The following is a 13,320-nucleotide window of genomic DNA, read 5'->3' on the forward strand; positions in this document are numbered from 1 at the left end:
TATATCCTTACTCTTCAATTTTATAATTCAATGATACTCCCGAGGGTAAGGGTAGGCTTTTAAAGACTGTTCTGGTCAGTAACACGTATTATCTATTTGTAATGCTCTTTCATATTATAAGTCCGTAATTCCCTTTTCTGTAACAACTGAGGCTATGTTTTAGAATTCAGAAGTTTTACAGATTTTTAAAAGGTAAGAGGATATATGTATCATATTTTATAATATCTGGTAATCACGCACATTAGTATTTTTTAGCAAAACTTACAAATTACAACATTCACACTAATTAGGATACTAAAGACTTTAAATTGTCTTATCGAATCAGGCCTGATTTTGCTGCTAAATGAGTTTTGGCACTAAACTCACAAAGCAGTTTTGAGTTTGGAACTGCAGATGAGGAAATGTGAATCTGTACCACTCACACTGTCACGGAGAAATGACAGGAGGAAGATCATTACTTTACTGGCTAGAGACCAAGTTAGATCATTGTTTTTTCTCTGAAGCAGAGGGACAGAGCTCAGAGACCGGTGCTTTGGTGTGTTAGTACTCTAAGGCTGTGTTCCTCAACCTTGGCTGCCTCTTAGAACTACTTGGGGAGCTTTGAAAAATTCAAATGGCCACACCACACATCAGACCAATTGAAACAGAATCCCTGGGCAGGCATCGGTATTTTTTAAAGTGCTCCAGGTGATTTTAAGATGCAGCTCTATCTGAGACAAGAGGTGTCAGGTGTGCAACTTTTAGTTGAAACCAGGAAGTAAGAGAAGAGAGACAAATTTCATTAGCCCGGTTGCAGGCACAGAATAAAGAATATGGGCCCTGGAGTAAGGTAGATCTGAGCTTCTCCCCAGCTCTGCCAGCCACTAGCACGTGACTTTGAACGAGTCATTAAACTGCTCTGTGCTCCAAGTTTCTTCTAAATAAAATAGAGATTTGTTGTGCAGATTCTAAAAGACAACACATATTAAATACCTTATCCAATGGCTGGCAAGAAACTTGAGCTTTCCTCTCTTGAACCAGGGTATTTAATTGGCTTTGTATTCTACGTTAAAGCATTGAATTTTTAAATGATCTTAAGGATGACCAGCCTGCCACAAATGAAGTCTAAGTTCACTGCAGTGGAAAATGGACTGGAAAGGATTGGAAGCAGGGTAGAAGTCAAACTGGACAGGGTGGGCAGAACCACATGTATCTATTAGATCAAAGTGAAAAAAAGCCACTGGTGAGTAACTAATTTACAGACATCAAGTGTTTTTGAAAATTCCCCCTTCGGACAATACCTACCAAGTAAAGTTAGTTTGTTCTCCAACCTCATGGCAGATTCAAGTAGTAATTCTTCCCTGTTGTCAATGCTGGTTTCAGCTAAAAAATGATTTCTCAGCCACTCTGCATATTCAGTGTCACTCATGACCTATGAGGGGGAAAAAAAGCTATGAGGCAGGCCATGTGATGAGCCTATGGTATTTCCTTCTCTGGCTTCACTCAGGCCAGGTCCAAATCCTCACACTACCCAGTCACAAACTTCCCGAGCTCTGTGATCAGACTAGTGTAACACTAAGGATGGACAGACCCTGTAGCTCAGAATCTCTGGGAAATTCTAGGCACCATATAAGATGAAAGTAGGTTAATCAATTAAACCAGGGAGTATGCAGTTGGGAGAAAGGAGCCACTTGAAAGTTAAATTCAGGGTTATTCTAATGGTGCAGTCGAAAAAGTGGTGTCCAGTACTCAATGTCAGGTATTATATAGCTAGCAGCACCTTTGATTTCTTTTGATGGTTGGTTTATAGGGTGAGTTATCTGTAAAGGCTAAAAGAAAAAGGAGGCCAAATGGGTGAAGCACGGAAGTTCTCTTCCAAACAAAAAATTAAGTGGAATTCCTGGAGAAGGAACCAATGATAGATTTTCCTTTGTCTTCAGGTTGCTGTAATGGGAGAAATCTACTTTCAGTTCTTATAAAGCAGCATGCAGTAGAGGGAGTGAGGCAATTTCTCTATCTACTCATTCTTGCCCACAAGGTAATTTGATTTGGGAGAATCTGACATCTATTGGGCTACATTTTTATCAGGGCAGGACCATTCCACTGAAGAGGCAGAAGGTCTGTTTCGATCTTGAATTCTTCATTCTTCTTACAACTGTGTATGAGGCAGGCTTTTGATTCTCCATGCAGCTGGTTGACTAAGTGCCTCAGAGCCTACACCAGATCCCACTTTCCCTAAGGCAGTTCCCAAGAACTAGAATTTGGAGAAGAAATGAGAGATGCCTACATTGGCCTCAGGTCCTAGCTAGTCTCCAATTCAGTTCTCCCAGGAGCTCTATTGTTTGGGTGCTACTGGACAGCCATTAAAGCATTGATACTTTGATCTACGTGTATCTCTCAGTCTTCTCTACCAGCCAGAGCCCAGAATGAAGGAGAGAAAATTGATACTTTGGCTTTTAACACAGCAAAAATTAACTGTAGAGCTCAGAGCCAGGGAGGGAAAAGACAACAGAACGGGTAGGAGGTAGTTATGGAGAAGAGGGAGAGAGTTGGCAAGAGTAGCCTCCCTGGTTCTTCTCCAATATTTCCCCTATGTGGGCTGATCCGATTGTTCTCCGTTTCTTTTCCTTCAATGTTCATCATAGCTCTGTTATATCTTGACAACAGACTCCCTTCACTCCCCCATAAGCACATCCTTCTCTTGCTCTAGCCCTTACTAGACTCTCCTTCTCCACCCTAAGTAGACTTCCGCACCTTCTCCTGCCACTGCTCTACTCTGAAACAATGAGTTACCTGAGTTTGTACTGAAGGAAGAAACCCTATCTAGGTGTGCAGCTGGGGATGCAGTTGTGGCTATGGCTATACGGATGGGGCTGGGGACGTCTTGGCTTATCAATGAGGGAGGGTAATATAAGGGTGTAAGGCCTTGCATATAGCTTCATTACAGCTGAGCAGCTTGACTTGGTCAATACCTAGGCCATACCCCACTGGCCAAGTGGCACAAAAAACTTGACCAATTCACTCTTAAAAGGCTTCGTATCTCTGTTTCTCCCATGCCCCTAGGGGTGGTTCTGGTAGTAACACCCCTCAAATCACTTCTTGGAGCTCTGTCTTCTTTCTTATTACTTAAATTTTTATCTAGAAAGGATACACTATGTCCCAGGATTATTCTCAATAGAGAATGATAAAAACTGAGATAATATTTAGGAAATTTACCTGGATTTACAGATAAAGACTTATGAGCCCACCAGGAAAAAATATCAAGAACTTATAAGTGGAAAATTAAGGCCAGTCTCCAGCCTCATTCTTTGCAAAGCACATTTAATGCTGTAAGATAGAGGAATGATATTTGCAAGGTACTCAGAGAAAGAGAGTAGGATCCAGGGATGTTTATTCCCAGTCATACTGCAGTTTCCACACAAAAGCACTCGGATATATTGAAACATGGGAGAACTCAGACAATATAACTTTCAGGCATCTTTCTGGCAAAATACTTTGAGAACAAACTACAACCAACCAATATATAAGGAATAAAGAAGCGATATGAAAATAGAGCCCAGTGGCCCAAAAACTTTTCCCGATGCTTGGATCAGGGTTTGATATGCGCTCGTTTTCGTTAAATGATAGTGGAGCTAGGAAGGAAGGAAGCCAGCCGACAGGCACACGGAGCAGCCTTACCCTCTTTGCTACACACAGAGTGCGCAGGCCTCGCGTGGTGTAGGCATCCAGGTGCTGCTGGGTTTTCTCCCTTAACATCATCTGTTGTTTTTCCAGACCTGGTCCATCTAAAATAATTAACACACGTGTTCCCACCAGTTTGCCCAATGACATATTTTTTAAAACAATGGTAACTTAACCCACAACAAACAAAAGGTCTTGTAGTTCTGAATCCCAAATGTGCGTTTATAAAAGGGACCCCTCAGAATAAATCATTCCCTTGTCTCTTTTTCCCTGGGGAGAGAAAAGTACCAAGAACTTAATACAAACACCATTCCCACACCATCGATAATGACTGTCACAATGATTATAAGGATGCTGGCTGTCATTTATTGAGCATTTACCATTTTCTAGGCTCTGGTCAGAGGCGCGGCATATATTGCATATAGTATATCATTAAACCTCTCAGGAACCTATAAAGGAGGTACCATAATCCCCACCTATTGAAGGCAAAGGACAGTTAGGTAACTTTATCAAGACACAGCTACTGTCAGAATCCAGATTTGAACCCTGGCTATGTAACCCCCAAACTTAGGTGCTTTCTCACCAGATCCTAGTCAGCTTCCCCTACACTTCACCAAGGGTGACGGATCCCTACAGATCTGCTTGTTTGCCTTTATAAATCCCTTGAGAGTGGCCCTTCGATCTCCAAGCCCTTCCTATCACTTCCCTCTCAGTCCTGTATGAACCCACCTGGGGAAGCCACTGAGAGCAACTCCATGATCACAGAATCAGCGCCCTTTGTATACACCACGACTTGGTTGGAAATGGGGTGCCGGACCACAACGGACATTCTTTTTCTTACTGAGTCGAAGGGCAGGATGTGTAGGAGTTGAAATGTTAATGGTCCCAAAGCAGCAAAGTCCACCATGACCTGCTCCGGGGTCCGGGACTGCAGAGTGCACTGGTAAGCCCGGGCGGCATATACTAAGGCCGCTTCATCCGGGCTCTCAGCCTCATAACACAGGCTGCAGGCCAAGGGCTGTCCAGGGAGGGATTCCACCTTGCCGTTTGTGACATCCACATTGCTGTCTTGCTTCTCAGTTTCTATGCGACAAGCTGAGTTACCAGAGCCCTGGGGACTCTTGCTGGTCTGGGAGATCTCTTCCTCCACAGGTGAAGCTGGTTTCATTCGACTAAAGAGAGAGAGTCTGCTCACAAAGGCATTTGGGACCCCAGAGGATGGCTCTTTCCCACTGGCAAGAGATGGTGAACTTGATCTTCGGACAGACAGTCTCTGGAAGAGGCTTTTAATCTCTTCCAAAGACTTAATGGGCATTGCATGCAGAGAAGAGAGTCCAATCTAGGAAAGATAATATGGGAAGGTCTCAATAATACAGTCAAAGGCAGTTGGTAACAACTGTGAGGTCAAACGGGGGGAAAAAAGGAGATATGAAGAGTTACCACTCCCTCACATGGCAGCCTGCTTCATACTTACAACTGCCACAGGAAACGTTAATAAAAATAAAAATAGCCATGATGAAAAAGATGTACTAATGTTGATGGCATTGTGAATTTCAAAACCACTTAGGAAGAAAACTGATAGCAAAAGACATAAAATGCTACATTGCTAGCAGTGGGCATACGTATAGCAAATTTCCCTAATGAAATAACTTAAACTATAAAAAATTAATAATCTTTATTATATGCATCCTAGCAATAACAATTTAAACATTACAAGCAAGTATTTAATAATAGCAAATTAGAAACATCTTAAAATGTTACATAACATTTAAAGGTCAAGTTTATAAAGATTACAGGGTACTATTGAAAAAGCTAAACAAAATAGTATTAAAAAACAGTATAAAAACAAATGTATCATAATACACATTTAAAACACTGGAAGAAAGTAAATCGAAAGATTAACAAAATGTATTTTCTTCTATTTTCCAGGTTCTAACAAAGGTTGTTAATATGACCTTTTAAGCAAAGTAGGCCAATAAACAAAGTAGCTCACAGAAGAATTATCAGCATAATAGGAATTCAAATTTCTATTTTTATAGAACTTTTTCTTGTTCATAGCCTGATTTCTTCTAGATCTTAACTCTTATCAGTGATCAAATTTAGAATTTAATAACTAATTGGGATGACCAATTAATTGAATGCTAAAATTTTCTCATTTAGAAATGCCCAAGGCATTAAAGAATCTTCTCCTAATAAGTATTAATTTTATGATAGTTTGAGGGACTCAGGCTGGTCAATTTTCAAACTTACTGGCAACTCAAAAATGAAAAGTGAAACTCAAGCACAGATGACGTTTCTGTACTCCACATGAATTCTGATTAACTCTTTATTCATTGCCTTTCTGTCACTACCTTAAAATATCATGAGGCTTAGGCTTTTATATGTCTACAGAGATTTTCTTTCAGGCTACAGAATATTATATTCTTTGGGGATAAGGCAACTATATTTCTTAAACAGAAAACGCCAAAAGATGTCTATATTGGAAACAGATGTATACGAAAAAGTGTTACATGGGGAGAAAAACAGAACATCCAGTGAGTTATCCTCTAACTATGTACGTTTTCAAAGAGCAAATTTCTAGTTGAAATCTTATAAAAATACAGTTTCTGATCAAATGAAAGCTTAATGGGAAGTAAAACATTTTTATGTTAAAACTGACCACCTCTGAAGTTGCCAAGAGAAAATGATCTAACAGAAAATTAAAATTTAACTGGGTTGTGCCGCAAATTGAATTTTAAATAGATGTATGCAAAAGGGGAGATAGTTATATTCAAGGAAGATAGCACAGCAAGCGGTAAATCACCAGTCTCTAAAACAAGTTTTTCTTTTTAATTGAAAATGAATTTTCCATGGATTCTAAGCTACAAAGAGACTTTAAAAATCCAGCTTGTGTGGGAACTGCAGAACCTTGGTATATTATAGATGTATTGGATTTTAGAGCGATTGAGTTTACATTACCCAACTGGTACATGAAAAGGGACATTATCATTAAACATGATAATGAATTTAATACTTTATATTTTGCTTGATGTAGTGCATATGCTGGAGGTTTTAGAAGTTTCACAGAAAGCTTCAAATTTGGTAAGCAAACTAAAGCAAAATGAACAGAGTCATATTTTCCAAGAACTGTTCTCATCAGCTGTCCTCCTAGAGGCAAAATAGTATAGTAGCTCTGAGCCATACTTCCTGGGTTCAATCCTATCTCTCCCACAAACTGGTCCTGTGACCCTGGGCAAGTTACTTAAGCTCACCTGTAAAATGGGGAACAGTAGAGTAACAGCACCTAACTCATGGGGCTGTTGGGAGGATTAAACATATTAGTACCAGTAAATCACTTAGAACATCGCAAGTTCAGAGTACAGATTAAGTAATGTATAAATATTACCTGCTACTATTGTTAATTACGATCCACATAATAAGACGACATAACAAGTACATTTAAACCCAAAATTCTCTTCTGGAAGGTGACCCTTGTTTGCATTAGAGACTCACCTTTTGCCGTGGTTGGTTAGGAGCAGAAACCACTACTGTGTTGCAAATTGCCAAAGCAATAAAGAAGTCGATGATGTACAGAGTCTCCAGTGGTGGATCTGGGATAGTCTCATCCAGTGGGGTAAAAAGCTGAGGTGTAATCTGACTAAACTTGTCCAAAAGCCTGGTGTCTGGTACCACATCTGTTTCCTGAAGATCCAGAAAGAGAAAGTGTTGTTACAATAAGTACCTAAAAATACGAGTTTTAAATCTACGTGAGCTTTTCTAACCAGAATCTGTGAAGCATGAGACAGTAAACTTTATTCTTCTAAAAAAGATTTAATGGACATGGTGTCATGGGATGTGAGAATAGGGAAATAAAAGAGAAAAAAATTAAATAGAAAATTCAGAATGCATAATATGAATGGAGACTACCTTGACTATTAACTCAAAGTAAGCAAGAGAGGAGCAATGCCTTTCACCAAAAACTAGCTGAGTGAGTTTTCTTATTTTGAAATACACAGGGCAGAGCTATATTTTATTGTGTCTAGGATTCTACTTTGGGCATATATTCATCCCACAGCAACTGATGAATATCAATTCTTTTAAAAGTGAGCGTGTTATTCATACTATGTTATTTTAACAAAATATTTTACAGCTCAAAGCACTACTATTGTTAAAAACCAACCCTCCGAAATAAAATTACTATAAGCACGCTAACAGAGTTCATCCGTATTTCCTGGTAATATGCTACAAGACACTAATATCCAAGGGTCCCTCTAAGAGATTTCTGATCATCAAATATTTTTGGCAACTGTGCCCTATGCTCCTCTCTTTTGTACAATTCCATTTACAAATTGGCTTTAAGAACTTTGCTTACTGGGGAAAAATACTTCATTTTGTTAAACACGGTACTTCTCACTCTTATTTAGAAGTACTAGTTTTAATGAAAGAATGTTGTACTAGAAATCTGTAGTATGCAGTCAACTGCTTTACAAATTTTTCAGATGAGTCAAAAAAAGGGGCCATCTCCTCTGAATCAAGTTTTCACAAAAGTGCCACTGTATTCTAGAGGAGTCCTGACTGCAGAAAAGCCAGGAGAGGTGACGGAGAGAAGAGAGTAAAATATGGGGATGTGTGGTATTAGATTCAGAGTGACCATGGCTTGCATCTTATGCTTAGGAGTTTGGTGAGATTTCGCACAGCCTCAATAAGAAAAGAGCAGAGGCTGGGAATCACATGGGTTGGGGTTCAGGTCCTAGACCCACTGCATACCCTCTAGGGGCCTAAGGCTGCTTACTTAACCCTCTGAGCTTCATTTTCCCTCTTCTGAATAATGGTAAAAAGTACACCTACCTCACAGGATGGCTGTATAAAGTAAATGAGAGAATGAGAGACATGAGACCAGCACAACAGAAACCCAAATAATTTAATGTTCCTTCTCCTTCTCGAACGATACACTCACCTTCAGGCAGGTTACCAGGCTAACAATGGGTTTCAAAGGTCCCAGTTTTCTGCTGTCACAAGGCATTCTTAAATTTCTATCTAAAAACACCATCTCTTGCTCCGTGATATTTGACTTAGCAAAATTTGAACCCTGTTGCAGTTTGATGGAGTTCGTAAGCACTTGTAATCTGATGGCCGTTCATTAACGAGTTGGCCACATTTCCTCCCGTATCTCACACATAGTAACACTGAGCCAGTGCCTGTGCTGGGCCCTCAGTGACTCAGAGAACCATCCTTTCCTTGAGGACCCCCTTGCCAAAGTCAGCAGAAGAGAGTGGCAACATCTGAGACTTCTTTCTCACTCGATACTCAGGAACCTTGTTGCATAGGATTAATGAAGGTCTATGATGATACTGTCATCTAGTGAGTGCGACAGACGCCATGGGTTGGAGCAATATTTCCAGAGGCATCCTTCTCAGAATGTTTACGCGAATTAAGCAAAACCCCAAGGAGTTCCATACTGAAATAAATTTAAGAAATGTTTAAACAGTGCTTTATTGTAGCACTTCTCAGAGCATTTAATGGGTACCAGGAATCTCCAAGAAGAGGCTAGTATGTGCAGGTCTCCCTAATTTTATTTTTTAGGGACGTTTGTTCTTTGGAACATGACTAGGATTGAGTTAGGGACCTTAGAAGCAAATAGTGATTTCATTGTGCCAATGATCTCCGCATTGACTAATAACTGGCTTCAGAACATAAGGACTCTACTGCATTTTGAAGTTACTCTAAGGCTAATGAAGATTTGTAACTTCCGTCTTTGTGACAAAGACGTAAGTCAATCTAATAAGTCATGTGGGGAATTTAAGAACCTGTGCTGTGATCATGAGAATAAAAGAGATCCTGGAGCTGACCAAAGCTGGGGCTCTGGTCAGCAAAACTGTGTTTATAAAAAGTACTGTCAAAATAAATGTAAGAAACTCCGGACCATACAAGACCCTAGAAGCATCATAAAATAATATAAAGAAGAGCCCAGAAGAAGATTTAAGGAAAGATACATGTCAAAATGAAACTGCAGGAACAGAATGTTCTTCCACTTTAGTTGCTGTCTCTAAAATAAGTTAATCCCTAGTGACTAAGATATTCAGTTGCTGAATTGAGGAGAAAGTATAGTGTTATCACATGCAATTCTTATCTGTAAGATTATATCACAGGTGTTTTTACCTAAGATCCAAATTTTCCTCATGGAGACCTTCTATTACAAAATTGACTTTTGCTCTTTTTTTTCTATAATGGACAGATCCTACTTTCTCTGAACTCTGATTACTCCAAGAACCAGGCCCAAACCATCCAGCTTTAAATGATTCCATGCATATGTACTCTCCCCACAGGGTGTGTAAGTTCCTCTAAAGGAAGGACCATATCTTATAGATTTTTGTACATTTTTTTAAATTGAAGAATAGTTTATTTACAATGTTTCAGATGTATAGCAAAGTGATTCAGTTGTATCTATATCTATTCTTTTTCAAATTCTTTTCCATTATAGGTTATAAGATATTGAATATCGTTCCCTGTGCTATACAGTAAATCCTTGTTGCTTATTTATTTTATGTATAGTAGTTTGTACCTGTTAATCCCATACTCCTAATTTAACCTTCTCCCCTTTCTTCTTCCATAACCATAAGTTTGTTTTCTGTCTGTGAGTCTCTTTTTGTTTCATAAATAAATTCATTTGTATCATTTTTTTAGATTCCACATATAAGTGATATCATGTGATATTTGTCTTTCTCTGACTTACTTCACTTAGTATGATAATCTCTACATCCATCCACATTGCTGCAAATGGCATTATTTCATTCTTTTTTATGACTGAACATTTCTTGTAGATTTTTGGATCCGCAACTCAGTAACTGGTACATGGATAAGCCATAAAATGTTATTGCTGTACGTTACTATCAGACACTTGCTGGTTTTATATTCCATAAAGAAGGGGGTGGAGAAACAGATTGAAAAGATGTTACTCCTTAGAAAGCAAACACATAAGCCCCTCCCACTTGACCTCAAATAGACATTTTTTTAATGCAGAGAAAACGTGTACTCCTAATTAGGGAATACAGAACACAATGTGAACAGCTTCCCATAATTGAACTAAGCCTTATCTATTTCATGGTGGGAGTCCAACATCTTGTCCTCATTTTAGATAACATCTGGCTACTTGAAATTTTAGATTTACCCCCATGATTCACACTATGCTTTCCTACCAGCTTGCAGATTTCACATTCACCTTTCTTTCTTCCTCTCTCCCTCCCTTCCCCCCTTCTCCTTTCTTTCTTTCTTTCTTTTTTCACCCTATATAAATCCAAATTAAACAAGCAAATGTTGGCCAAGACTTCTCTGTCATCTCATAGTGTCTGCCAAAGCTTTATGGGTAGCCTTACTCTATACTCAATGTTAAGTTTGTTCTAAAATTGAGTGATTAGGACGCATTTTAGTTGTCTATGCGAAATCTAAAATGTCCACGGTTTAATAATGGACAAAGATACTCCGTGTGGGAGATCAAGTTGACCAAGCTCTAATACTGTGCCCTATTCCTCCCCTAGCTCCACCTGTACCTGAGGGTTTTATTTCATTTCCCACTGCCATCCTCACTTTAAATATAGACACAAATGCCTTCTCCTTCAGATTCCTAAATACCACAGACCTGAAGAAAAAAGACAAAGGCCAATAACTGCACATGGACAGCTCCTCCTCCACACGATGTTCTCCCCAGTTCTGTGGTTCTGAGCCTTTGCACATGCTACACACTGTCTGCCCCAAGTGCTTTTCCTTCATTTTCTACTGTGTAACCCCCTACTCATTAGTCTAATCATAAGTTACGTTTCATCTCTGTTTTGCAGCCTTTCTTGATCTCTTCTCGCCCCTGTAGAGTTGATCATTCCCTTCTTTGTGCCCTCACTATACTCTGAATTAACTACCATTACTGCATCTTTAATACAGGGTTATCTTTATTTACTCATATGTCTGCTTCCTCTACCTAGAACAAAGATGAAGGCTGGGGGCATGTTTTATTCATTTATATCCCTGGTCTAGTATTATGCCATTGTCTTCCATTAGTCCATTCATTAATTCACTCCTTTTATAAACATTTATTGTTGATCTATGGTGTCAGGCACTCCTCAAGGAAAGAGGGGTGCACAGAAGAGATGGGATCCCGGGTATGTGGAACTCACATTCTAGGTAGGGGAGGCACTAACCTCTAAACATATAAGTAAATTGCTTCTAGATTGAGACAAGAGTGGGAGGGATGGAATGTACTTTGGATTGCGTGGTAGGTAAGATTTACTGAGGAGGTGACATCTGAGCTGAGACCTCCGTGAAAAAAAAGGAAACAGCCATATAAAGATCTAAAAGGGTAACACTCCAGGTAGAATGAATAGCATGCTTGCTGAATGAAAACTTCTACAGGATTAAAGAAGCATAAAAACACTGACTTAGAAAGTTAAGGCTTCTATTTCTAAAATAGGTCACATGAACCCGGGACTCACGGTCCTCAATGACATTCTAACTCCCAAAGCCGGCGCACCTTGGCCAGCACCCTGACCTCAGATCCTCGCTCTCTGACTCTCACCTTGCCTCCCCCATGAAGGGCGCCATCTTCCAACCTTCCACTTCTGGACATCACAGCTCTCAGTGTGCTCTCAAGCTGGTGTTCTCAACCTGGGCTCCATGGATGGACTTTTAGAATCATATGCACAATTTTTACGGATGCTAATTTTCAGGTCAAAGGATCTATAGCTTTCTCAAAATAATCGTTAGTCTCCAAGAAGGATAGAATCGGCTTGTCTAGAGTAAGAGTGAGAGATGGTCTCATAATTCAAGGAAGACCTCTTTATCCTATATGTAAGGGTGTAGTATTGAAAACACAGAACAGAACAGCAATCCCAGAGCATCTATATAATCAGCATGACACATGGCACTGGAGTACAGGGCAAGTGAAAACATGAACTGAATGGGAAGACTGAGCCTGTTGAGCAGTTTCATATAACCACCTTCACGATACCTTATTGAGAGTGAACGTGCAAGGCACTGACCTCAGATGCCGGGGATTCAAGATGATTTAAGTCCTTGCTCTCAAGGAGCAAGGTCTATGTCAGAGGCAGAAACAAGGCCAATGTCATGAGGACTAAGGGACTGAAGGGCAGGAGGGACTGTGTAAACAGAACTTAGAAGCTGAGAAAAGACAGTCTGAGAAATCTTCAGGAGAAATGATATTTAAAGAAGGAAGTATTTCATCAGATCTGGTGGACAGAGGTAGGCAGTGAGGGGAGAATAAGTTTTAGATGGGAAATGGTACAAAAACCATAATGACTTTAACCTAGGAAACAATCCTTTGTTCCAGGAAGAGCGTGAGGCTGGATCAGGAAACCACGAGGGAGACCATGGCACAGTCCAACCTGGTTGCTAATACCCTTGACTTCCAACCAAACATGCGTCACTATGTGGTTAACTTCAGGTGGGTAGGAAATAAAAGATCACCAGGGCTTCCCTGGTGGCGCAGTGGTTGAGAGTCCGCCTGCCGATGCAGGGGACACGGGTTCAAGCCCCGGTCCGGGAAGATCCCACATGCCATGGAGCAGCTAGGCCCGTGAGCCATGGCCACTGAGCCTGCGCGTCTGGAGCCTGTGCTCCGCAACGGGAGAGGCCGCAGCAGTGAGAGGCCCGCGTACCGGAAAAACAAAACAAAAC

The 13,320-nt window shown here is 40.2% G+C and overlaps 1 protein-coding gene across 1 annotated transcript in view; it reads right to left on the reverse strand.

Annotated features, from left to right (window-relative positions):
• ATP10D (ATPase phospholipid transporting 10D (putative)) overlaps positions 1-13,320 on the reverse strand; it is a 95,816-nt gene that overhangs the window by 28,154 nt on the left and 54,342 nt on the right. Inside the window, 4 exon segments of the mRNA XM_033425490.2 lie at positions 1,285-1,411; positions 3,658-3,764; positions 4,390-4,999; positions 7,153-7,341. Coding sequence (XP_033281381.2) covers positions 1,285-1,411; positions 3,658-3,764; positions 4,390-4,999; positions 7,153-7,341 — 1,033 coding nt within the window.

This window comes from Orcinus orca, chromosome 4 (genome assembly GCF_937001465.1).
Source record: "Orcinus orca chromosome 4, mOrcOrc1.1, whole genome shotgun sequence".
Classification (NCBI taxonomy): Eukaryota; Metazoa; Chordata; class Mammalia; order Artiodactyla; family Delphinidae; genus Orcinus; species Orcinus orca.